Source organism: Salvelinus namaycush, chromosome 27 (genome assembly GCF_016432855.1).
Source record: "Salvelinus namaycush isolate Seneca chromosome 27, SaNama_1.0, whole genome shotgun sequence".
Lineage (NCBI taxonomy): Eukaryota > Metazoa > Chordata > Actinopteri > Salmoniformes > Salmonidae > Salvelinus > Salvelinus namaycush.
The window spans coordinates 34,956,869-34,982,806 of NC_052333.1; the positions used below are offsets into that span (position 1 = coordinate 34,956,869).

Genomic DNA, 25,938 nt, shown 5'->3' on the forward strand with positions numbered 1-25,938 from the left:
ACTGTGAAGCATGGGGGTGGAAACATCATGCTTTGGGGCTGTTTTTCTGCAAAGGGACCAGGACGACTGATCCGTGTAAAGGAAAGAATGAATGGGGCCATGTATCGTGAGATTTTGAGTGAAAACCTCCTTCCATCAGCAAGGGCATTGAAGATGAAACGTGGCTGGGTCTTTCAGCATGACAATGATCCCAAACACACCGCCCTGGCAATGAAGGAGTGGCTTCGTAAGAAGCATTTCAAGGTCCTGGAGTGGCCTAGCCAGTCTCCAGATCTCAACCCCATAGAAAATCTTTGGAGGGAGTTGAAAGTCTGTGTTGCCCAGCAACAGCCCCAAAACATTACTGCTCTAGAGGAGATCTGCATGGAGGAATGGGCCAAAATACCAGCAACAGTGTGTGAAAACCTTGTGAAGACATACAGAAAACGTTTGACCTCTGTCATTGCCAACAAAGGGTATATAACAAAGTATTGAGATAAGTATTTGGTCAATAACAAAAGTTTATTTTCCACCATAATTTGCAAATAAATTCATTAAAAATCCTACAATGTGATTTTCTGGATTTTTCTTTCTCATTTTGTCTGTCATAGTTGAAGTGTACCTATGATGAAAATTACAGGCCACTCATCTTTTTAAGTGGGAGAACTTGCACAATTGGTGGCTGACTAAATACTTTTTTGCCCCAATGTACGTGAAATGTACTCATATTCAACCTGTAAATGGAGACTATTTTTGCTGTCAGCCTATGAGAACTCCCCTGAGTTTTCCCCCACGGTGGTGAATTAGTGAATAGACACAGAACTTAATGTGAGTTTCCTTGAGTAGCACTCCTGATCTTGCGCTGATAGTGAGCTGTAATTTTCAGAATACATTGTGAAAACTAAAATCTTCGCTTACCATTTTTACTCCAGGCAGATATACTACATCCATAACTAGCGGTTTCCTCATTAGTAGGGAGGAGTTTCTGCAATCAAATTGTGTGCGCATCGCCCTCGTGCCGCAATTTTAGCAAACACAGAAAGGGGCCAATATTGGAGACCAAAAGTCGTCTGGCACACTGCTTAGGATTTCAACAACTTTACTAACTTATTTCTAGTTACCACTAATGTGAAAACAAGACAAAATTACTTGTTGCTAACTTGACTGTCTTAATTGTCAAATAATTTAACAGACGTCAATTGTTGTACAACTTCATGGGTATGCTCTGGGCATCACCTTTCACCTCAAATAAACAGTGGATTTTTGTTGTTTTGGGCCTTTAACCATCTGTTTAACTTTGTTGTTCACACAGGAGAGAGACGGGACTATCGTGGATCCTCTGGGGAGTCTCAACAACATCATGAAGCTGACGAGGCAGAGAAGAGTCTCTCCAGATCAGAACACCTCAAGAAACACCAGCAGAGACCCACAGGGAAGACATCTCATTGCTGCTCTGACTGTGGGAAGAGATTAAACTCTTCAGGAGACCTTAAAATACATCAAAGAATTCACACTGGAGCGAAACCTTTTGGCTGTGATCAATGTGGGAAGAGATTTACTGAGTCAAGCAGCCTGAAATCACACCAGAGAACACACACAGGCGAGAAACTATACAGCTGTTATCAATGTGGGAAAAGTTGTACTACATCTAGCCATCTAATTGTACACCAGAGAACACACACAGGAGAGAAACCTTTTAGCTGTGATCAATGTGGGAAGAAATTTACTGTCTCAAACTCCTTGATAGTGCACCGGAGAATACACACAGGAGAAAAACCTTATAGCTGTAGTCAATGTGGAAAGAGTTTTACTCAACCAGAAAGCCTGATAGTGCACCAGAGAATACACACAGGAGAGAAACCTTATAGCTGTTGTCAATGTGGAAAAAGTTGTACTACATCTAGCCATCTAATTGTACACCAGAGAACACACACAGGAGAGAAACCTTTCAGGTGTGATCAATGTGGGAAGAGTTTTGGTACATCTAGCCATCTAATTGTACACCAGAGAACACACACAGGAGAGAAACCTTATAGCTGTGGTCAATGTGGGAAGAGTTTTGGTCAATCTAGCGATCTGACAGTGCACCAGAGAACACACACTGGAGAGAAACCTTATAGCTGTGGTCAATGTGGGAAGAGTTTTGTTCAATCTGGACATCTGACAGTGCACCAGAGAACACACACTGGAGAGAAACCTTATAGCTGTGGTCAATGTGGGAAGAGTTTTAGTACATCTGGCTATCTGACTATACACCAGAGAACACACACGGGATAAATTTTGTAGCTGTGATAAATGTGACAAGAGATTCTCTGAGAAAAGACATCTGATCAAACATCAGAAAATACATACATGAAGGAATTGTTTCATGATATCAATGAAATATCCCACCTAGCAAAATGTAATTGAAAAGACGTTGAAAAGACTATGCCCGATGTCAAATATACGTTCAGTTTTAGTTGAAAGTTAAAAATATGTATTTTCGGTCGTTTTTTTCAATGACTTGAAAACAACTTAATTTCAACGTACTTGCAGCCTATACACATGGACACAATATAATGAAATGGTCTATAATCAATTTTATTAACAATCTTACATCACTCCAGTATTTATTGACAACATTCAAATGCTAATTGTCTTTATTCCACTACTGAAGAAGCATGACTCAAATCACCTACTCATATTTCATACATCCAGCCTGACAAAATATATATTTTTTATTATTCCATGCCTCCACCATTAAGTGGATTATTGCCAATACATATTAACAAAGGAGTGTACATTTGGTTTTCATATTTTTCAATTCATGTAACATTTAGTAATCATAATTATTTATGCAACCAACTGACAATTTTTGGTACAATTATATTGACATTGTTGCCCTGCTTTTAAAATATCAGGGTTCATTCTCAGATATGCCAACCCAAATGTACTAGAGCATGAAATTGTGGACTGGGTCCCAATCCAACAACATGCCTATTGAGGAGCCCTGAAAAGAGAGAAGCTCCGCAGTGAGGTGGAAAGTTACTACGGATATTAAGGAGCTAGTTCTAGAAGCTAGTGAGTCTTAGGATTCTATAGAAATAAAAAGGAGAAAAGATACAATTGTATATTATTATTTAGAAGTACGTGTTTTTTCTTGTTTTTAATTGTTGACAGCCAGTAGACACCATGTTTATATTGTAGAAGGTGAAACATTGTAGTTGATTATAATGTGAAATGTAAGTTATTTTCTGTTGGTGGTGAGCAAACTTGTCCAACAAAAATATAGGATATATTTGTTGTCTTAAGGGGGAAGGTGTTACAGTCTGGTTTTTCCATGTATGTTTTTAGGTTGGTGGTTAGCACGTATAGCTCGTTAGCACGTAGTGTTATACCTGTGCTGGCTTGTCCATCTCGTTAGTGGGAAGGTGTTTCACCTGAGCTGGCCCAGGTTCTATTTAAGAGTGTCTGGCCCAGTGCTCCAGTTGTCTTGATAGATGTGGAGAGTCAACACCTTTAGTTGCTCCACTTCCTGTCTTTAAGTTTGGTGGGGTTTTTCTTTTGTTTTCCTCTTCTTGGGCAGATTTAGTGGGTCTCATGGTGGGTGTCTTTTAGGTCCCAGTTGTTACTTGTCAACTTTCAGTGGGCACCCTCAAGGTGTCTTTCAGAGCCCCTCCTAAAACCTGTTTAGTTGTGGTTGTCAGTGACTCTGTTAGGTCCCTCTTCTGTTTGAGCAACATTTCTGGTTTTCCTGCTGGCGAATATAACAACAATGGAGTAAAACAAGCTTATATTTTGGGTTGGATATTGCATCCAATTGTTCATATTTTAATCAATTGCATTTCCTTAAAATGCTCATTAGTCTTTCAGTTGTTAATCTTCAGTTTTTTATCCTCTTATTTTCATTTTTTTTTGTGAAGCCGTTGTTGCATTGATGTCTGAAATGTGCTGTATAAATAAAGCTTGATTTGAACATATTGTAAAGCAAATGAACCCAATGACTGACCAATCAACACTCTTGCAAACCAATGAACAAATATGTGCAAAAGCAACACATAACTTAGTATGAAAAACAGTATACATTCAGTATATCTTCCACTATGTCAAAATAGTGCATGGTATGTAGATGTAGTATCACTTTTCAACCAACCCAGTACATTTGCTGAAAATGATAAATGCCCCTGCAACACAAACACATTTAGTCATATAAAACACTCAAAGTAATGGATATGGAGCATCTACACCTGGCACCTAAATGTGACTTCCGTCATCCGATCACTCCAAGCTGCATTACGTTCAGATCTATCAGGATGGGCCTTTGACATAGTCTGGACGCAGTCAGGCCACTGAATATGCATACGCAATGTAAATAGATGGGGTGAATGAGTGGGGAAAAGTAAATTCTACACAAATGACCTTCATAATAACAAAGAACAAATGTGTGTGCCTGAGGGGAAAGTAACTTTCATACAGACAAAATGGGTGAGAAATTACACCAATATCAGTAGACAATTTGCTCTGCTGCTGAAAAACATCTCCACAGTATGATGTTGCCACCACCACAGTATGATGTTGCCACCACCATGCTTCACCGTAGGGATGGTGCCAATTTTCCTCCAGACACGACACTTGGCATTCAGGCCAAAGAGTTCAATCTTGGTTTAATCAGAACAGAGAATCTTGTTTCTCATGGTCTGAGAGTCCTTCAGGTGCCTTTTGGCAAACTCCAAGCGGGCTGCCATGTACCTTTTACTGAGGAGTGGCTTCCGTCTGGCCTCTCTACCATAAAGGCCTTATTGGTGGAGTGCTGCAGAGATGGTTGTCCTTCTGGAAGGTCCTCCCATCTCCAGAGGAACTTGTGCAGCAGGCACAGGACTCACCAGGCTGGGGAGACACACAGGAGGCCTGGTCCGTGGAGCAGGCACATGACTCACCGGGCTGGTGAGACACACAGGAGGCCTGGTCCGTGGAGCAGGCACAGGACTCACCGGGCTGGAGAGACACACTGGAGGCCTGGTCCGTGGGGCAGGCACCGGATACACTGGGCCGTGGAGGCGCACTGGAGGTCTCAAGCGTAGAGCTGGCACAACCCGTCCTGGCTGGATGGTTACTTTCGCCTGGCAAATGCACAGGACGCACTGGGCTGTGCAGGCGCACCGGAGACACAGTGCGCAGAGCCGGCGCAGGATATCCTGGGCCGTAGAGACGCACTGGCGGTCAGATGCGCTGAACCGGCACCTTCCGTCCTGGCTGGATGCCCACTCTAGCCCGGCCGATGCGGGGAGCTGGAATGTAGCACACCGGGCTGTGAACGCGCACTGGAGACACCGCATAACACGATGCCTGACCAGTACCACTGGTCCTCCATATTACATCACACCTGACTTAGGCATTCTTCTGAATTCTGATTGGTTTTATGTAATAACTCCAAAAATAGAATAGTGAGGTGTAACTTTGCACTGGGACTTAAAAACATTTTATTTTACATTTTATAAACAATACCAAAACATACACACACAAATGACAACATCATACAAACATTAACTACATCACACCTGCCCAGACCCACTAGACCACACCACCATCTCCATTAACTACATCACACCTGCCCAGACCCACTAGAACACACCTCCATCTCCATTAACTACATCACACCTGCCCAGACCCACTAGAACACACACCCATCTCACCCCAGTGGCGATTTTAGCATGTAAATCTTGGTGGGGCCTCCTCAACATTTTTTTAGATGCATGCCAGCAAGACACTATGCAACACAACACTTGCAGTAAGATGTTAACATGATCAGTCCAATCAAAGCTACTGTACATATTACGTGATTTGACGTCATTTTATCTGTGGCCAATGACCTTGAGCCTTCTTGGAAGGCCACTTGTAATATAACTCTATGGCAGGACCCAAAGGGCTGACATTTTGGATGTCTACCTTTACTAAGGACATAAACTTCACCACAACGTAGTGTCCCCATGAGTGACAGAACACTGAGCCAATTACAGCGCAATGCTCCTATTTTTTGCTAGCTCGCCCCACCACCAGAGCAAGCACTGAGCTAGGCTGAAACACCTGCAATTTGGAGCTGCCTTACTCAAGAAAACAAAAAAGATACCATGTGTGTATGCAAATTTATTAACTCAATGATATATATTTTTTTTTACATTGTTTGCAAACTGATATGCGACACTTATTAATGCCAAAATAACATGCAAAACAGGCAAGCCCCCCCACATGTTTATATATATTTATATATATATTTAATTTCTTGGGGCAAAAATTCTGGGGCTCTGCCCTGAATGATGGGTCGCCACTGACACACCCCCATCTCCAGCATCACTCTCCGTCACATGGCCTCAAACTCCACCATTTTATTTCTCTCCGTCGCCCAAGCACTTTACATTTTTAGATAATAAAGAATTTGACCTTTCCATTGAGTTAACAGCGGAGGATTGGTTGATTTCCAGGTTTTAAGAATAGTATTTAAGACGATTGACGAGAAAAGTATCGTCCAACCATCGGGTATCTCACTGCATCCTCGAAAGGCATGTCATTGAAATATGCAGACAGACAGATGAAAAGTAATTTTACATTGTATAACTGTACTTCTGCCAGCCAACTTTCTAACTCCGGCCATAACTTTATGACATCATAACATTCCCAGAAGGCATGGATTGTTGAGTCATTGTTAGTTTTACACTTAAGACATGACTCTGCCGTTGTGCTGTAGTCTCTTGTATACGGGACTATCATTTGTCCCAACATCACAGGCCACAGACTTTGATACAGTTAAAGACTTACAAAAGTTTTTCTGCAGTTTGAGATCGACTGAGTTTTTTTTTTACACCTGCCAATGTAAATCCATTGAACGAGACAAGTTACCAGACAGGACATATTGCTAATGCTCTTCCAATTGATAACCTGAATGACAATTATCTTGTGGGCGGTGGTGGTGATGACGGCCTATTGGATGACGTCGTCCATCGGGATTCCCCAAAAAAGAAGACTCTCTGGATTGATCACTGGAGTCAGATGTGAAGGAGGAGGTTGATCATCAGGAGTCAGATGTGAAGGAGGAGGTTGATCATCAGGAGTCAGATGTGAAGGAGGAGGTTGATCATCAGGAGTCAGATGTGAAGGAGGAGGTTGATCATCAGGAGTCAGATGTGAAGGAGGAGGTTGATCGCCACGTCAGTGAAAATAAAAACCGGAAATATCACATTTACATAAGTATTCTGACCCTTTACTCAGTACTTTGTTGTAGCACCTTGGGCAGCGATTACAGCCTTCATTCTTCTTGGGTATGACGCTACAAGCTTGGCACTCCTGTATTTGGGGAGTTTCTCCCATTCTTCTCTGCAGATCCTCTCAATCTCTGTCAGATTGGATGGGGGAGCGTTGCGGCACAGCTATTTTGAGGTCTCTGCAGAGATGTTCGATCGGGTTCAAGTCCGGGCTCTGGTTGGGCCACTCAAGGACATTCAGAGACTTGTCCCAAAGCCACTCCTGCGTTGTCTTGGCTGTGTGCTTAAGGTTGTTGTCCAGTTGGAAGGTGAACCTTTGCCCCAGTCTGAGGCCCTGAGTGCAATGGAGTAGGTTTTAATCAAGGATCTCTCTGTTCTTTGCTCCATTCATCTTAGTCTCCCAGTCCCTGCCGCTGAAAAACATCCCCACAGCATGATGCTGCCACCACTCTACCATAAAGGCCTGATTTGGTGGAGTGCTGCATAAATGGTTGTCTTGTGCTCCTTTGTTTTTTTTTTATACATTTGAGAATCTCAGTCGACCAACAGCCTATCAACCAAACACACCACCAGTCTAATATATGGGGTCTGTCCTAGTACAGTGTAGTCTACTAAATGGGGTCAGTCCTAGTACAGTGTAGTCTACTACATGGGGTCAGTCCTTGTACAGTCTACTAAATGGGATCAGTCCTTGTACAGTCTACTAAATGGGGTCAGTCCTAGTACAGTGTGGTCTACTAAATGGGGTCAGTCCTTGTACAGTCTACTAAATGGGGTCAGTCCCAGTACAGTGTAGTCCACTAAATGGGGTCAGTCCTAGTACAGTGTAGTCCACTAAATGGGGTCAGTCCTAGTACAGTCTACTAAATGGGGTCAGTCTTAGTACAGTGTAGTCTACTAAATGGGGTCAGTCCTAGTACAGTCTACTAAATGGGGTCAGTCTTAGTACAGTGTAGTCTACTAAATGGGGTCAGTCCTAGTACAGTGTGGTCTACTAAATGGGGCCAGTCCTTGTACAGTCTACTAAATGGGATCAGTCCCAGTACAGTGTAGTCCACTAAATGGGGTCAGTCCTAGTACAGTGTAGTCCACTAAATGGGGTCAGTCCTAGTACAGTCTACTAAATGGGGTCAGTCTTAGTACAGTGTAGTCTACTAAATGGGGTCAGTCCTAGTACAGTCTACTAAATGGGGTCAGTCTTAGTACAGTGTGGTCTACTAAATGGGGTCAGTCCTTGTACAGTCTACTAAATGGGATCAGTCCCAGTACAGTGTAGTCCACTAAATGGGGTCAGTCCTAGTACAGTGTAGTCCACTAAATGGGGTCAGTCCTAGTACAGTCTACTAAATGGGGTCAGTCTTAGTACAGTGTAGTCTACTAAATGGGGTCAGTCCTAGTACAGTCTACTAAATGGGGTCAGTCTTAGTACAGTGTAGTCTACTAAATGGGGTCAGTCCTAGTACAGTGTAGTCCACTAAATGGGGTCAGTACTAGAACAGTCTACTAAATGGGGTCAGTCCTAGTACAGTGTAGTCTACTAAATGGGTCAGTCCCAGTACAGTGTAGTCTACTACATGGGGTCAGTCCTTGTACAGTCTACTAAATGGGGTCAGTCCTTGTACAGTGTAGTCTACTACATGGGGTCAGTCCTTGTACAGTCTACTAAATGGGGTCAGTCCTAGTACAGTGTAGTCTACTAAATGGGGGCAGTCCTTGTACAGTCTACTAAATGGGGTCAGTCCTTGTACAGCGTAGTCCACTAAATGGGGTCAGTCCTAGTACAGTCTACTAAATGGGGTCAGTCCTTGTACAGTGTAGTCTACTAAATGGGGTCAGTCCTAGTACAGTGTAGTCCACTAAATGGGGTCAGTACTAGAACAGTGTAGTCCACTAAATGGGGTCAGTACTAGAACAGTCTAGTACATGGGGTCAGTCCTAGTACAGTCTACTAAATGGGGTCAGTACTTGTACAGTCTACTAAATGGGGTCAGGCCTTCTACAGTCTACTAAATGGGGTCAGTCCTAGTACAGTGTAGTCTACTACATGGGGTCAGTCCTTGTACAGTCTACTAAATGGGGTCAGTCCTTGTACAGTGTAGTCCACTAAATGGGGTCCGTCCTAGTACAGTCTACTAAATGGGGTCAGTCTTAGTACAGTGTAGTCTACTAAATGGGGTCAGTCCTAGTACAGTGTAGTCCACTAAATGGGGTCAGTACTAGAACAGTCTACTACATGGGGTCAGTTCTAGTACAGTCTACTAAATGGGGTCAGTCCTAGTGCAGTGTTGTCCACTAAATGGGGTCAGTCCTAGTACAGTGTAGTCCACTAAATGGGGTCAGTCCTAGTACAGTGTAGCCTACTAAATGGGGTCAGTCCTAGTACAGTGTAGTCTACTAAATGGGGTCAGTCTTAGTACAGTCTACTAAATGGGGTCAGTCCTAGTACAGTCTATTAAATGGGGTCAGTCCTAGTACAGTCCACTAAATGGGGTCAGTCCTAGTACAGTCTACTCAATGGCGTCAGTCCTAGTACAGTGTAGTCTACTAAATGGGGTCAGTCCTAGCACAGTGTAGTCCACTAAATCGGGTCAGTCCTAGTACAGTCTACTACATGGGGTCAGTCCTAGTACAGTGTAGTCTACTAAATGGGGTCAGTCCTAGTACAGTGTAGTCCACTAAATGAGGTCAGTCCTAGAACAGTGTAGTCAACTAAATGGGGTCAGTCCTTGTACAGTCTACTAAATGGGGTCAGGCCTTGTACAGTCTACTAAATGGGGTCAGTCCTTGTACAGTGTAGTCCACTAAATGGGGTCAGTCCCAGTATAGTCTACTATATGGGATCAGTCCTAGAACAGTGTGGGAGGTTCCATCGGGCCCTAGGACTTCCCAGGGGATTTACTGACTGCATTCGCTAGTTCCATCGGGCCCTAGGCCTTGCCAGAGGATTTACTGGCTGCATTCCCTAGTTCCATCAGGCCCTAGGACTTCCCAGGGGATTTACTGGCTGCATTCGCTAGGTCCATCGGGCTCTAGGACTTCCCAGGGGATTTACTGGCTGCATTCGCTAGTTCCATCGGGCCCTAGGGGTCGGAATACTTTCTGAAGGCTCTGTAGATAAATGTGGAGTAAGTCAAGGGGTCTGAATACTTAACATGTCTAATGGCCATCCCCAAGCCAAGCTGGGTAACGTGTCAAATGGCCATCCCCAAGCCAAGCTGGGTAACATGTCAAATGGCCATCCCCAAGCCTTCTCTACAGATCGATGTCCCACCCACGGGACGGTTGAGCTAATGTGCGCTAATGCGATTAGCATGAGGTTGTAAGTAACAAGACATTTTCCCAGGACATAGACATATATGATATTGGCAGAAAGCTTCAATTCTTGTTAATCTAACTGCACTGTCCAATTTACACTAGCTATTACAGTGAAAGAATACCATGCTATTGTTTGAGATATTCACAGTTATGTACTTGAAAAGTTATTAATATTCCAATTAGGCCCATTTGGGCAGTCTTGATACATCATTTTGAACAGCAATGCAATGGTTCATTGGATCAGTCTAAAACTTTGCACATACATGGCTGCCATCTAGTGGCCAAAATCTAAATTGCACCTGGGCTGGAATAATACATTATGGCCTTTCTCTTGCATTTCAAAGATGATGGTACAAAAAAATACAAAAAAACTTCTTTTTTTTCTTTGTATTATCTTTTATTAATTTAGGCAAAAATTGGAAAAAATGGGCTGCTCCTTAAGAGTTAACTGTTGAAATAAAAGATCCCAGAATATTTCCTATGCCCTCCCAGGCCCACCTATTGCTGCGCCCCTGCCCAGTCATGTGAAACCCATAGATTAGGGCCTAATGAATGTATTTCAATTGACTGATTTCTTTCTATGAACTGTAACTCGGTAAAATATGTGAAATTGTTGCATGTTGCGTTTATTTTTGTGTCGAAAATCAGATTAAAATAGTTAAAAATATATTATATGAATTTAAGATTGATTGAATGCAAATGTAAACCCCTAAATGTGTTCACTATATAATTGGGATATTTCAAAAATGTTAATTATAAAATAGATTCATATTAGTATTTCTTCGTTCAGATTGTCATTGTAAATGTGAATTGGTTCTCAGTTGACATATCTGATCAAATAAAGGTGAAATAAAGTAAATGCCATATTATCTTTGGGAAGTCTATTTGATTCTAAATTGGGACTATAAGAATATTTTGAAGATAAATACACAAGGCAGAGTACGAGAGAGACAGAGGACGAGAGGTCAATACAGTAATCAATGGAAATAGTGTTTTTTCCTGTAATAGGGAATTATTGATCAATAGTTCAGCGACATGGGAGGATGTAGATGTACACTACCGTTCAACAGTTTGGGGTCACTTAGAAATTACCTTGTTTTTAAAAGAAAGCAATTTTTTGTCCATTAAAATAACATCAAATTGATCAGAAATACAGTGTAGACGTTGTTAATGTTGTAAATGACTATTGCAGCTAGGAACGGCAGATTTTTTAAATGATTTATCTACATAGGCGTACAGAGGCCCATTATCAGCAACCATCCCTCCTGTGTTCCAATGACACGTTGTGTTTGCTAATCCAAGTTTATCAATTTAAAAGGCTAATTGATCATTAGAAAACCCTTTTGCAATTATGTTAGCACAGCTGAAAACTGTTGTTCTGATTAAAGAAGCAATAAAACGGGTCTTCTTTAGACTAGTTGAGTATCTGGAGCAATGTAACCTCTCAAATTCATAGACAGGTGTTGTGGTTTTTTGGCAAAGTAGTTTTTTACCCGGAGACTGTAGTACCACTTTCTCAAAATGAACATAAATGCTGTAGGAGGAGGGGTCTGGTGTTTTACCAGGAGACCGGGACCGATCCCCATTTAGGAATGTATGCCTTGCCTACGCACACTCTGCATGTGTTGCTACCTTTCTGAAAACCCTCACAATTGTTGGCCAACAGATTTTGTCATGGAGTTTTCATTCAATGGGGTTTAGAGTACATTTCATCTTAAGCCTTTTAAATACGGTTAAATACATTTTAATTAGACTGTTGTCAACAGACTCAATAGAATACATGGAGAGAACAGAATCTAGTTCTAGAATCTAGAATACATGGAGAGAACAGAATCTAGTTCTAGAATCTAGAATACATGGAGAGAACAGAATCTAGTTCTAGAATCTAGAATACATGGAGAGAACAGAATCTAGTTCTAGAATCTAGAATACATGGAGAGAACAGAATCTAGTTCTAGAATCTAGAATACATGGAGAGAACAGAATCTAGTTCTAGAATCTAATCTATCAACTAAAGGAAGTCATAATTCATCTCCAACTGTTAGATTTAAAAATACTCTGATCTTGTAGATTATTTAGGTACATTTTAGGGTTAGGAAAGTATGTATGAATCATAAAAAACAATAGTCCTATAAATCTAATTCTTACTAATCATGGAAGTGTGATGACAACGGCCCAATCGTACATTTACATAAGTGTTCCGACCCTTTACTCAGTACTTTGTTGAAACACCTTTGGCGGCGATTACAGCCTTGAGTCTTCTTGGGTATGACACTACAAGCTTGGCACACCTGTATTTGGGGAGTTTCTACCATTCTTCTTTGGAGATCCTCTCAAGCTCTGTTAGGTTGGATGGGGAGTGTCGCTGCACAGCTATTTTCATGTCTCTCCAGAGATGTTTGATCGGGTTCAAGTCCGGGCTCTGGCTGGGACACTCAAGGACAACAGTGCAGTAATATCGAACAACTTCACAACAATACACACATCTAAAGGAATGGAATTAACAATATATACAAATTTAGGGGAGTAATGTCAGAGCGGCATAGACTAAGATACAGTAGAATAGGATAGAATACAGTATATACATATGAGATGAGTAATGCAAAATATGTAAACATTATTAAAGTGACTGGTGTTCCATTTTTAAAGTGGCCAGTGATTCCAAGTCTATATATATAGGCAGCAGCCTCTAATGTGCTAGTGATTGCTATTTAACAGTATTTAACGAGTTGATGGCATTGAGATAGAAGCTGTTTTTCAGTCTCTCTGTCCCAGCTTTCATGTACCTGTACTGACCTCGCCTTCTGGATGATAACGGGGTGAACAGGCAGTGGCTCGGTTGGTTGTTGTCCTTGATGATCTTTTTGGCCTTCCTGTGACATCGAGTGCTGTAGATGTCCTGGAGGGCAGGTAGTTTGCCCCCGGTGATGCATTGGGCACACCACATCACCGGGGGGGTGGGGGGGGTGGGGGGGGGGGGGTGCAGTTGCGGGCGGTGCAGTTGCCGTACCAGGCAGTGATACAGCCTGACAGGATGCTCTCAATTGTACACTTGTAAAAGTTTGTGAGGGTTTTAGGTGCCTAGCCAAATTTCTTCAGCCTCCTGAGGTTGAAGAGTCGCTGTTGCGCCTTCTACACCACGCTGTCTGTGTTTGGTGGACCATTTCAGTTTGTCAGTGATGTGTACGCTGAGGAACCTGAAGTTTTCCACCTTCTCCACTGCGGTCCCATCGATGTGGATGGGGGGTGCTCCCTCTGCCGTTTCCTGAAGTCCACGATCATCTCCTTTGTTTTGTTGATGTTTGGTGAGAGGTTATTTTCTTGGCACCACACTCCCAGGGCCCTCACTTCCGCCCTGTAGGCTCTCATCATTGCTGGTAATCATGCCTACTACTGTTGTGTCGTCTGCAAACTTGATAATTGAGGCTTGCGTGGCCATGCAGTCATGGGTGAACAGGAAGTACAGGAGGGGGCTGAGCACCCTTCCTTGTGAGTTTCTGCGAAGTGGAGGTGTTTTTTTCTACCTTCACCACCTGGGGGTGGCCCGTCAGGAAGTCCAGGACCCAGTTACACAGGGGTGGGTTCAGACCCAAGGCCTCAAGTTTAATGAAGAGCTTAGAGGGTACTATGGTGTTGAATGCTGAGCTATAGTCAATGAACAGCATTCTTGCATAGGTATTCCTCTTGTCCAGATGGGATAGGGCAGTGTGATGGCGCTTGCATCTTCTGTGGATCTATTGGGGCGGGAATCAAATTGAAGTGGGTCTAGGGTCACAGGTAAGGTGGAGGTGATATGATCCTTGACTAGTCTCTCAAAGCACTTCATGACGACGGAAGTGAGCATGTGGGGACAGTAGACTGGGATAGGGAGAGATTGAATATGTCCGTAATATGTCTCATAGCAAAGGGTCTGAATACTTATGTAAATAAGGTATTTCTGTTTTTTATTTGTAATAATTTTCCGACAATTTCGAAAAACCTACTTTCACTTTGTCATTATGGGGTATTGTGTGTAGATTGATGAGGAACATTTTCTATTTAATCCATTTTAGAATAAGGCTGTAACGTAACAAAATGTGGAAAAGGTCAAGGTGTCTGAATACTTTCCGAATGCGCTGTAAACTAAAGTTAAAAAAAGTTCATTAAATACATTTAAAATTAACTTGATCTGAAAATAAAATATGATCCTCAACTGCGTTTCCAACTCCAGTCAGCAGACGGCGATGTGCGTTTTTCAGCCGATGCTGCTAGCGTGACGTATAATCTAGTAGACGGTTCTTCATAAACAGCTAGTCGACCACCTCGGTAGCTTGCTAGCCAACATAGCCGAAAGATTCCAGCTATTTATACCCATTTGGTCTATATTAGCTGCTGTGTTTTAGACACACTTCTGTCGTATCTACTTCTTAACCTATTTCATTTAATATTTACGTTGTTTTTATTAGTCAGCTATAGTAGCTGGCTGGTTAAATTAGCACTAATCTAGTCGCTAATGATAGCTAACTAGCGAGCTAATATCCCCGAACATGAGCTCCCTACAGTTCACCCCTCCTGCTGAAGAAGAAGTCTGCTGGACGGAGAAAGAAGCTCTGTGTCTGAAGGTTGTCGTGAAAGAGGAGAAGGAAGAGGAGGATGTCACAGTAAAAATAGAAGTAGAGGATGAGGCTGTTACAGTAAAAGAAGAAGAGAAAGACGTTACAGTGAAAGAAGAGGAAGACGCGTTCAGAGTGAAAGAGGAGGAGGATGTTACAGTAAAAGGAGAAGAGAAAGACGTTTCAGTGAAAGAAGAGGAAGACGCGTTCAGAGTGAAAGAGGAGAATGTTTCAGTAAAAGAAGAGGAAGAGGAAGATGCCGATTTTGAAGTGAAGGAGGAAGGAGAGGATGAGGAGACGGAAGGTCAGATTAACACCAGTAAATACTAATATTTAATAACGGGGGCACAAACTCTGCAGTTGTTGAACTGATGTACACAAACGTGGTTTTAAAGCAGGAATGGTTTTTGTGGATACATTTTAAAGTAAAAAAACAGTCTGGTGTAATTCCGCTACTGTTCCGCTACTATTCTTTCCTCTGCCTGCCACACTGGCTGGTGGACCAAACTAAAACAAGACTTAGAAGACATTTAGTCTACAATCTTAGATATTACTACTAATGTGAAAACAAGACAAAATATGACTATTCTTGCTAATTTTAAGACAATTGTCAAATACTCATTACATTCATTACAGACGACAATTGTCGTACAACATCATAGCTACGCTGTTGGCATCACCTTTTACAGTGGATTTCCGCTGTTGTGGGCCTTTAACCATCTGTCTGACTTTGTTGTTCACACAGGAGAGAGACGGGACTATCGTGGGTCCTCTGGGGAGCTTCAACAACATCATGAAGCTGACAAGGCAGAAAAGAGTCTCTCCACATCAGGACACCTCAAGAAACACCATCAGAGACCCACAGGAAAGAAACCTCACTGCTGCTCTGACTGTGGGAAACATTGCAAATCTTCATCAAAACTAAAAATACACCAGCGAGTACACACGGGAGAGAAACCTTATAGCTGTAATCAATGTGGGAAGAGTTTTACTAATTCAAGTAATCTGAAAACACACCAGAGAACACACACAAGAGAGAAGCCTTATAGCTGTGATCAGTGTGGCAAGAGTTTTACTCAGTCAAGCAACCTGGTAACACACCAGAGAACACACACAGGAGAGCAGCCATATAGCTGTGATCAGTGTGGCAAGAGTTTTACTCAGTCAAGCAACCTGGTATCACACCAGAGAACACACACAGGAGAGCAGCCATATAGCTGTGAGCAATGTGGGAAAAACTTTTCTCTGGGAGAACGCCTTAAAGAGCACCAGAGAACACACACAGGAGAGAAACCTTATAGCTGTGATCAGTGTGGCAAGAGTTTTACTCAGTCATGCAATCTGGTATCACACCAGAGAACACACACAGGAGAGCAGCCATATAGCTGTGATCAATGTGGCAAGAGTTTTACTCAGTCAAGCAACCTGGTATCACACCAGAGAACACACACAGGAGAGCAGCCATATAGCTGTGAGCAATGTGGGAAAAACTTTTCTCGGAGAGAACACCTTAAAGAGCACCAGAGAACACACACAGGAGAGAAGCCTTATAGCTGTGATCAGTGTGGGAAGAGTTTTACTCAGTCAAGCAGCCTGAATAGACACCAGAGAACACACACAGGAGACAAACCTTCTTACCACTGCTCTGACTGTAATTTGTTTTTATCTCTTGATATATTTGACAGATTGCCAGTAGTGTGAAAACCTGTCATCAAGGTAAAGGGTGGCTACTTTGAAGAATATACAATATTTTTTGATTTGTTTAACACTTTTTTGGTTTCTTCAGGATTCCATTATTGTGTTATTTCATAGTTTTGATGTCTTCACTATTATTCTACAATGTAGAAAATAGTAAAAATAAAAACCCTTAAATGAGGTGTGTTTTACTGGTACTGTATATATATATTATTATACATGGCTTAATGCATCATTACATTAGCCATTTATCCCCAATATGAAACTCAACTGGTCTCTTACTGTTTAACCAGAATAACATGAGTTGTGCCCTTCAAACTGGCAAACTGTTAGTCCATAATTAACTAGTCTCTCACTGTTCAACCAGAATGACATGAGTTGTGCCCTTCAAACTGTTAGACTGTTAATCCATAAGCATATTCAGCTACTTAGTGGCAAGAAAAAGTATGTGAACCCTTTGGAAATACCTGGTTTCTGCATAAATTGGTCATAAAATTTGATCTTCATCTTGGTCACAACAATAGACAAACACAGTCTGCTTAAACTAATAACACACAAACTATATGTTTTCATGTCTTTATTGAACACACCATGTAATCATTCGCAGTGCAGGGTGGAAAAAGTGTGTGAACCCTTGGATTTAATAACTGGTTGACCCTCCTTTGGCAGCAATAACCTCAACCAAACGTTTTCTGTAGTTGCGGATCACACCTGCACAACGCTCAGGAGTAATTTTGGACATTCCTCTTTACAAAACTGCTTCAGTTCAGCAATATTCTTGGGATGTCTGGTGTGAACTGCTCTCTTGAGGTCATGCCACAGCATCTCAATCGGATTGAGGTCAGGACTCTGACTGGGCCACTCCAGAAGGCGTATTTTCTTCTGTTTAAGCTATTCTGTTGTTCATTTACTTCTGTGTTTTGGGTCGTTGTCCTGTTGCATCACCCAACTTGAGCTTCAATTGGAGGACAGATAGCCTAACATTCTCCTGCAAAATGTATTGAGAAACTTGGGGATTTATTTTTCCCTTGATGATTGCAAGCTGTCCAGGCCCTGAAGCAGCAAAACAGCCCCAAACCACGATGCTCCCTCCACCATACTTTACAGTAGGGATGAGGTTTTGATGTTGCTGTGCTGTGCCTTTTTTTCTCCACACATGGTTTTGTGTTTTCCTTCCAAACAACTCAACTTTAGTTTAATGTATCCACAGAACATGTTGCCAGTAGCTCTGTGGAACATCCAGGTGCACTTTTGCAAACTTCAGACATGCAGCAATGTTTTTTTTGGACAGCAGTGGTTTCTTCCGTGGTGTCCTCCCATGAACACCATTCTTGTTTAGTGTTTTACGTATTGTAGACTCGTCAACAGAGATGTTATCATGTTCCAGAGATTTCTGTAAGTCTTTGGCTGACACTAGGATTCTTCTTAACTTCATTGAGCATTCTGCACTGTGCTCTTGCAGTCATCTTTGCTGGACGGCCACTCCCAGGGAGAGTAGCAACAGCGCTGAACTTTATCCATTTATAGACAATTTGTCTTACCGTGGACTGATGAACATCAAGGCTTTTAGAGATACTTTTGTAACCCTTTCCAGCTTTATGCAAGTCAACAATTCTTAATCTTAGGTCTTCTGAGATCTATTTTGTTCGAGGCATGGTTCACATCAGGCAATGCTTCTTGTGAATAGCAAACTCAAATTTTGTGAGTCTTTATTATAGGGCAGGGCAGCTCTAACCAACATCTCCAATCTCGTCTCATTGGTCTCCAGGTTAGCTGACTCCTGACTCCAATTAGCTTTTGTAGAAGTCATTAGCCTAGGGGTTCACATACTTTTTCCAACCTACACTGTGAATGTTTAAATGATGTATTCAATATAGACAAGAAAAATACAATAATTTGTTTGTTATTATTTATTATCAAATTTGATGACCAATTTATGCAGAAATCCAGGTCATTCCAAAGGGTTCACATACTTTTTCTTGCCACTGTAGATGTCATGTATTGTCATGTTATGTTCTCTACAGTGAATCATCACCAAGTGAAATAAAGTTGATAAGATATTCTTAATAGACATTAAATAAAATGGTTGTTCAGAAATGATTCATTATCATTTTTCTCTCAAGAAATGAACTAAATATTTCACAATAATTATCACTGCTGATATTCACAGATAATAATTACAAGGATCATATTTCTCAGTTGCATTGACCTGCAGACATCAGACACCCCCTCTCCCTTATGCACATGTGACTGAAATGTAACCAATCACAAAAATCACTGAGACAGTTTTGATGGCCCAATAAAGAAACAGCAAGTTTCTGCCAGCCAATGTGATAATTCCAGTGCAGTACATGTGTAGAGGGATAATTCCAGTACAGTACATGTGTAAAGGCTGTAGAGGGATCATTACAGTACATGTGTAAAGGGTGTAGAGGGATCATTTCAGTACAGTACATGTGTAAATGGTGTAGAGGGATCATTTCAGTACAGTACATGTGTAAATGGTGTAGAGGGATCATTCCAGTACAGTACATGTGTAGATGGATAATTTCAGTACAGTACATGTGTAAAGGGTGTAGAGGGATAATTCCAGTGCAGTACATGTGTAAAGGGTGCAGAGGGATAATTCCAGTACAGTACGTGTGTACAGGGTGCAGAGGGATAATTCCAGTGCAGTACATGTTCAAAGGGTGTAGAGGGATAATTCCAGTGCAGTACATGTGTAAAGGGTGTAGAGGGATTATTCCAGTGCAGTACATGTGTAGAGGGATAATTCCAGTACAGTACATGTGTAAAGGCGATAATTCCAGTACAGTACATATGTAAAGGGTGTTGAGGGATAATTCCAGTGCACTGATTATTTACTGGAGACTTAAAATGCTGAAAACAGGTCCCTAGTGGAATGACAACAACATGGCTGCTTGTTAAAGAAGAGATGGAGGGAGAGAGAGAGGTAACCATATGCTGGAAACAGGTCCCTAGTGGAATGACAACAACATGGCTGCTTGTTAAATAAGAGAGGGAGAGAGAGAGGTAACCATATACATTGCACATGGACCGTAAGAAATCCTGAATGTATTGAACTGCCTGGGCTCGCAGGGGAGGTGTTAATTCATAACCCATCATTTATACCTATTAATTCATAACCCATCATTTATACCTTTTGCTCGAAAGGGGCGGTTCAGGCAGGCTGGCACGCTCCCTGACCTTACTTCTTACTTGGCAGGAACTAATGGGGATCCTTAATAAACCCCAGGAAGAGTAGTTGCTGCCTTGGCAGGAACACAGTCATGTGATACGTGGTATAGAAAAGTCCAATCTTAGGAGAGTTCATGGGAGGCACTATACTGTGTGTCTGCAGGTGTCTATCTGGTCAAAACCACTGATACAGGAGCCCCTCCACCCTCTGGTGGGATGGATCATGTCTACAGAGAAACCTAGATTCAAATACTTAGATTTGTGTGTATTGGGTATATGTTGTGAAATTGTTAGATATTACTTGTTAGATATTACTGCACCATCGGAGCTAGAAACACAAGCGTTTCACTACACCCACAATAACATCTGCTAAACACGTGTATGTGACCAATAAAATGTGATTTTGATTTGAAATAAACGTCCTATTTATCAAAGATGCTTTTGGATGTGGTCAAAATTACTCCAAAGGACTTGATTTTTTTTAAAGTCCATTTTGATACAGAAACACTAAACCATGATTTAGATTTATTAAGAACAAGTTGATTGACAAAGTCATGAAAAATTGGAAGAATAGAATAAACCACATTTTGGCTATGATAAAAGATATGCCTCTGGGGTCAAAAGGATCATGTCAAAAGTATGGTTCAATGCAAATGTGTAGTGGGTGTAAAGTTTGTTTTAAATTCTCACTCATTAAACACGAATCAATCAACACATGCTTCTCTTTGAACGACTTAATATAATATTAAACTTTTATGAAACAAATGAAAAATAAACTTTTGGTTCCTCAACTGCGTTGCCCACTCCAGCCAGCAGATAGCAATGTGCGTCTTTTAGGTTCAGCCGATGCTGCCAGTGTGACGTATTATCTAGTGGACGGGACGCTCCTTCAACAACAACAGACACCTCGGTAGCTTTCTAGCAAACATAGCTACAACATTCACACTCTTTACACTGTTTTGGTGTATATTAGTCGCTGTGTAGTAAACACACTTCTGTTGTATATACTTGTTAGCCCATTTAATTATATATTTACGTTGTTTGTCAGCTAGCTGGTTTGCTAAGTTAGCTTAGAACTAGGCTAGTCGCTAATGCTAGCTAGTAAGAAGCTCTCGTGAAAGAGGAGGAGGAAGAGAAGGATGTTACAATACAAAAACAAGTAGAGGGTGAGGCTGTTACCGTGAAAGAAGAAGAGAAAGCCGTTTCAGTGGAAGAAGAGGAAGACGCGCTCAGAGTAAAGGAAGATGAGGATGTTACAGTAAAAGAAGAGTAGGAGGAGAAAGAGGAGGGATCATTTTTTGGAGTGAAAGAGGAGGAGGGGGAGATGACTGTCACATTGAAAGAGGAGAAGGAGGAAGAAGAGGAGGTTGGAGATCTGTTTAACACCAGTAAGTACCGTCTCTGCAGTCGTTGAACCAATATGCAGTAAAGGGGTCCTACACTTTAATGTTGTTCTGTAGGAATGGCTGAAGCTACACTGTAACGTGTAGAACATCAAGAGTGGACCATCAACATAACGTTAACAATTGATCAAATGCATCCAATGACCATGCCTGAAATACTGTAGTGCTCAATATCTCCTATTAGCTTAGCCCAATATGTTCTCTTAAAGGGGCAATCAGCAGTTGTTACATCCATTTGGGGACTTATACATTAATGATATGTACCCATTGTTTCATGAAGAAATCACTTATAAATGCCTCATGAGCTTAGTTCAACCATCAGAACCCAAAATATAAGCTTTTTTACTCCAATGTTTGTCAGTAAATATAAACAAACACTGTATATCCTCAAAACATGGTTAAAACTAGAATGTTGATATCATGGATGGTTGCATTTCTCCAGCCCCATCCCTCAGCTTTTTACCGAAATGGGCGTGGAGTACGCTTTGTTATTGTTTCTACTGCTGATTGCTGCCCCCGTTACTCCTCAAGGTCCAAAGACTGTATGTTATTTTCAGAGGTAGACTGACTCTGGCAGCTAAAATAGTCAAATATTCCACCTAAATGTGAATCGATTCTCAATTGCGATACATTTCTAGAAACATAAATCGCTGTACTTTCATATCACATCAACAAAATTTCACACAATACTTTATCACATCAAAATAATTTCACATAATACTTTCATATCACATCAAAATAGGTAACCAGTCGCGACACCCCAAACGGTAAACCAAATTAGTTTCTCGTCATTTCTCCTTCCTTCAGGCTTCTTTTTCTTCTTTGGACTTTATATGGCGGTTGGCAACCAACTTTAAGGTGCATTACCACCACCAACTGGACTGGAGTGTGGAGTTCATCTTTCAATCACCCACGTGGGTAAAAACCAAGGCAGTCATGAAGAGGGCACAACAAAACATTTTCCCCCTCAGGAGTCTGAAAAGATTTGGCATGGGTCCCCAGATCCTCAAAAGGTAATACAGCTCCACCATCGAGAGCATCATGACCGGTTGCATCACCGCCTGGTATGGCAACTGCTCGGCATCTGACCATAAGGTGCTACAGAGGGTAGTACGAACGGCCCAGTACATCACTGTGGCCAAGCTTCCTGCCATCCAGGACCTATATAATAGGCGGTGTCAGAGGAAAGCCCACAAAATTGTCAGAGACTCCAGTCACCCAAGTCATAGACTGTTTTCTCTGCTACCGCATGGCAAGCGGTACCAGAGCGCCAAGTCTAGGACCAAAAGCCTCCTCAACAGCTTCTACCCCCAAGCCATAAGACTGCTGAACAATTCATAAAATCACCACCGGACAATTTACATTGACCCCCCCACCCCCCTCCCTTTTGTGCACTGCTACTACTCGCTGGTTGTTTGTTACCTATGCATGGTCACTACGCTCCCACCTTCATGTACAGATTACCTCAACTAGCCTGCACCCCCGCACACTGACTCGGTACCGGTGCCCCCTGTATAAAGCCTCGTTATTGTTATTCTCATTGTGTTACTTTTTAATATTACTTTTTATTTGAGTCTACTTGGTAAACGTTTTCTTCTTCTTGAACTGCGCTGTTGGTTAAGGGCTTGTAAGTAAAGCATTTCACGGTGAAGTCTAAGTTGGTGTCTTGACGGATTTGTAAAAAACGGTTTGTCATAAAACACTATATATATTTTTAAAATGTTGCTGACACTCCTCCCCAGAGGTGTCTCATTATTGGGATTCATTGCTGATTCCTACCTGTAGCTCACTATGAGGTGTCTAGTGATACAGGTTAAGGGCCCTGTTGGAGATTGGTGGTTGGTAGCGGAGTCGAGGGAACAAGCAGGGTTGGACACGGCCATGTTATTATCCCACACACAGTCTCTGTGGTTCATATGAACCCCATTCCTGGGAATTAGATTTGATCACAAATCACCCCTGTCTGTTACCACAGAAGGGTTCCGTCTGTCCCATTCCCAGCTAGGTTATGAGGCGCTTTGTCGCCAGTACCTATGACTGGTTGATAGGGGAAACCTCCATGCTTTTTATAGAAAAAGTAATTAGGGGAAAACTATTTAGTAAACTGAAATAAAACAACAAACCTGTTTGAAAAATTACAACTATTCCAAAACTATCTTTGACTCCAAAACTAAAATAGCCTAAAATAATAACCAGCATGAATTATGTTCAGTTTGAATAATTTATATCTTAATTTTGAGCAAAAATAGAATAGTGTTTTAAATATTTTTTATGTGGTTTTAAAGCTTCTGAACCTGGTGGCTGGTAAATGCTGCCATGGGATGGCAATGTTTCAAATAGACCTAGCTTGTGTATCACTGTCACTTGCTATCACCAGAAATACTTTAAGAATTGAGGATATTGGAAACTCCTTTCGATTCGTATTAACAGCTTAAATAAAATAACATTGGCATGAATTACCCTATGTGAACAAGAAGCACAACATTACAAATATTTTCAGAGATGTGAGATAATTAACTTGTTCTCTGTAATATCGTATAGATTTGCAATCGTGACATTACGTACTTTCAAGGTAAATAGGCATGTTTCTCGACTCATACCCTGACGTTAAAACGGGATTTCGTGAGAATTAGCTTAGGAACTGCGTTTCACAGCATGACAACGTGAACGTGATTGGTCGACCGTCTCTTGGACAGGCGTTATATACGCTTTGACATTTTCTGGAATAGTTTTTATTTGAAAACGTTTTTGTTTACTTGCCTGCCTATTGAATTTGGAATGCACTGTTCTGTTCATCTCTGGAACTCACTGAGATAATTCCTTTGATACAGCAGTAGCAATACAGGGATATAACATCTACAGAAAAGACAGGAATGCTTATGGGGGAGCTGTTGCTGTATACAGTGCATTCGGAAAGTATTCAGACCCCTTGACTTTTTCCACATTTTGTTACGTTAAAGCCTTATTCTAAATTGATTAAATTCTATTTTTCCCCCTTAAATTTAGCTAATATATTTGGCACACCTGCATTTGGGGAGTTTCTCCCATCCTTCTCTGCAGATCCTCTCTAGCTCTGTCAGGTTGAATGGGGAACATCACTGCACAGCTATTTTCAGGTCTCTCCAGAGATGTTAGATCGGGCTCAAGTCCGGGCTCTTGCTGGGTCACTCAAGGACATTCAGAGACTTGTCCCAAAGCCAGACTTGCATTGTCTTGGCTGTGTGCTTAAGGTCGTTGTCCTGTTGGACGGTGACCCTTCGCCCCCAGTCTGAGGTCCTGGGCACTCTGGAGCAGGTCTTTCATCAAGGATCTCTCTGCACTTTGCTCCGTTAATATTTCCCTCGGTCCTGACTAGTCTCCCAGTCCCTGCTGCTGAAAAACATCCCCACAGCATGATGCTGCCACCACCATGCTTCACCGTAGGGGTGGTCCAGGTTTCCTCCAGACGTGATGCTTGGCATTCAGGCCAAAGAGTTCAATCTTGGTTTCATCAAACCTTCCTTCTGGAAGGTTCTCCCATCTCCACAGAGGAACTTTGGAGCTCTGTCAGAGTGACCATCAGGTTTTTGGTCACCTCCCTGACCAAGGCCCCCCAATCGCTCAGTTTGGCCGGGTGACCAGCTCTAGGACGAGTATTCCATTTAAGAATGATGGAGGCCACTGTGTTCTTGGGGACCTTCAATGCTGCAGATTTTTTTTTGGTACCCTTCCCCAGATCTGTGCCTCAACACAATCCTGTCTCGGAGCTCTAAGGACAATTCCTTTGTCCTCATTGCTTGGTTTTTGCTCTGACATGCACTGTCAACTCTGGGACCTTATATAGACAGGTGTGTGTCTTCCAAATCATGTCCAATCAATTGAATTTACCACAGGTGGACTCCGAACAATTTGTAGATACATCTCAAGGATGATTAATGGAAACAGGATGCACCTGAAAGCAATTTTGAGTCTCATAGCAAAGGGTCTTAATACGTATGTAAGTAAGGTATTTCTGTTTTTTACCTGTTTTCACGTTGTCATTATTGTGTGTAGATTAATGAGGATTCAATTTTTTAAATCCATTTTAAGATTAAGCTGTAACGTAACAAAATGTGTAATAAGGGAAGGGCTCTGAACTTTCTGAATGATCTCTGTTTTATTTCATTTAAAAAAAATGTACCTTTATTTAACTCCCAATCACGGCCGGTTGTGACACAGCCTGGACTCGAACCAGGGTGTCTGTAGTGACGCCTCAAGCACTGAGATACAGTGTCTTAGACCGCTGCGCCACTCGGGAGCCCCAAAATCATGTTCTAGTGCTGTCCCCACCTAAAATAAATCTTGGTCAACCAAGAGTCATCTGTTATTTCTAACAATCGATGTGTGTATTTTTCCATATATAGACACACCTCATGTGTTTTAATAAAATCAACTGTATGTACTGAACTTGTCTGATGCTTTAAGCACGCTGTTTGATCAAATAATTAAGACACACAAATGACTCGAGGGAGCCAGAGATCAAGATAACCTAACCAGAAGAGA

At 41.8% G+C, this 25,938-nt stretch overlaps 1 protein-coding gene across 1 annotated transcript; it reads left to right on the forward strand.

The window, feature by feature from the left end:
• The first annotated feature begins 15,055 nt into the window (after positions 1-15,055).
• On the forward strand, positions 15,056-16,879 carry LOC120022383 (zinc finger protein 239-like). Its single transcript, XM_038966274.1, has 2 exons — positions 15,056-15,130; positions 15,872-16,879. Exons 1-2 carry the CDS (start codon positions 15,056-15,058, stop codon positions 16,820-16,822), a joined length of 1,026 nt encoding a protein of 341 aa, XP_038822202.1. The 3' UTR covers positions 16,823-16,879.
• Positions 16,880-25,938: the final 9,059 nt, after the last annotated feature.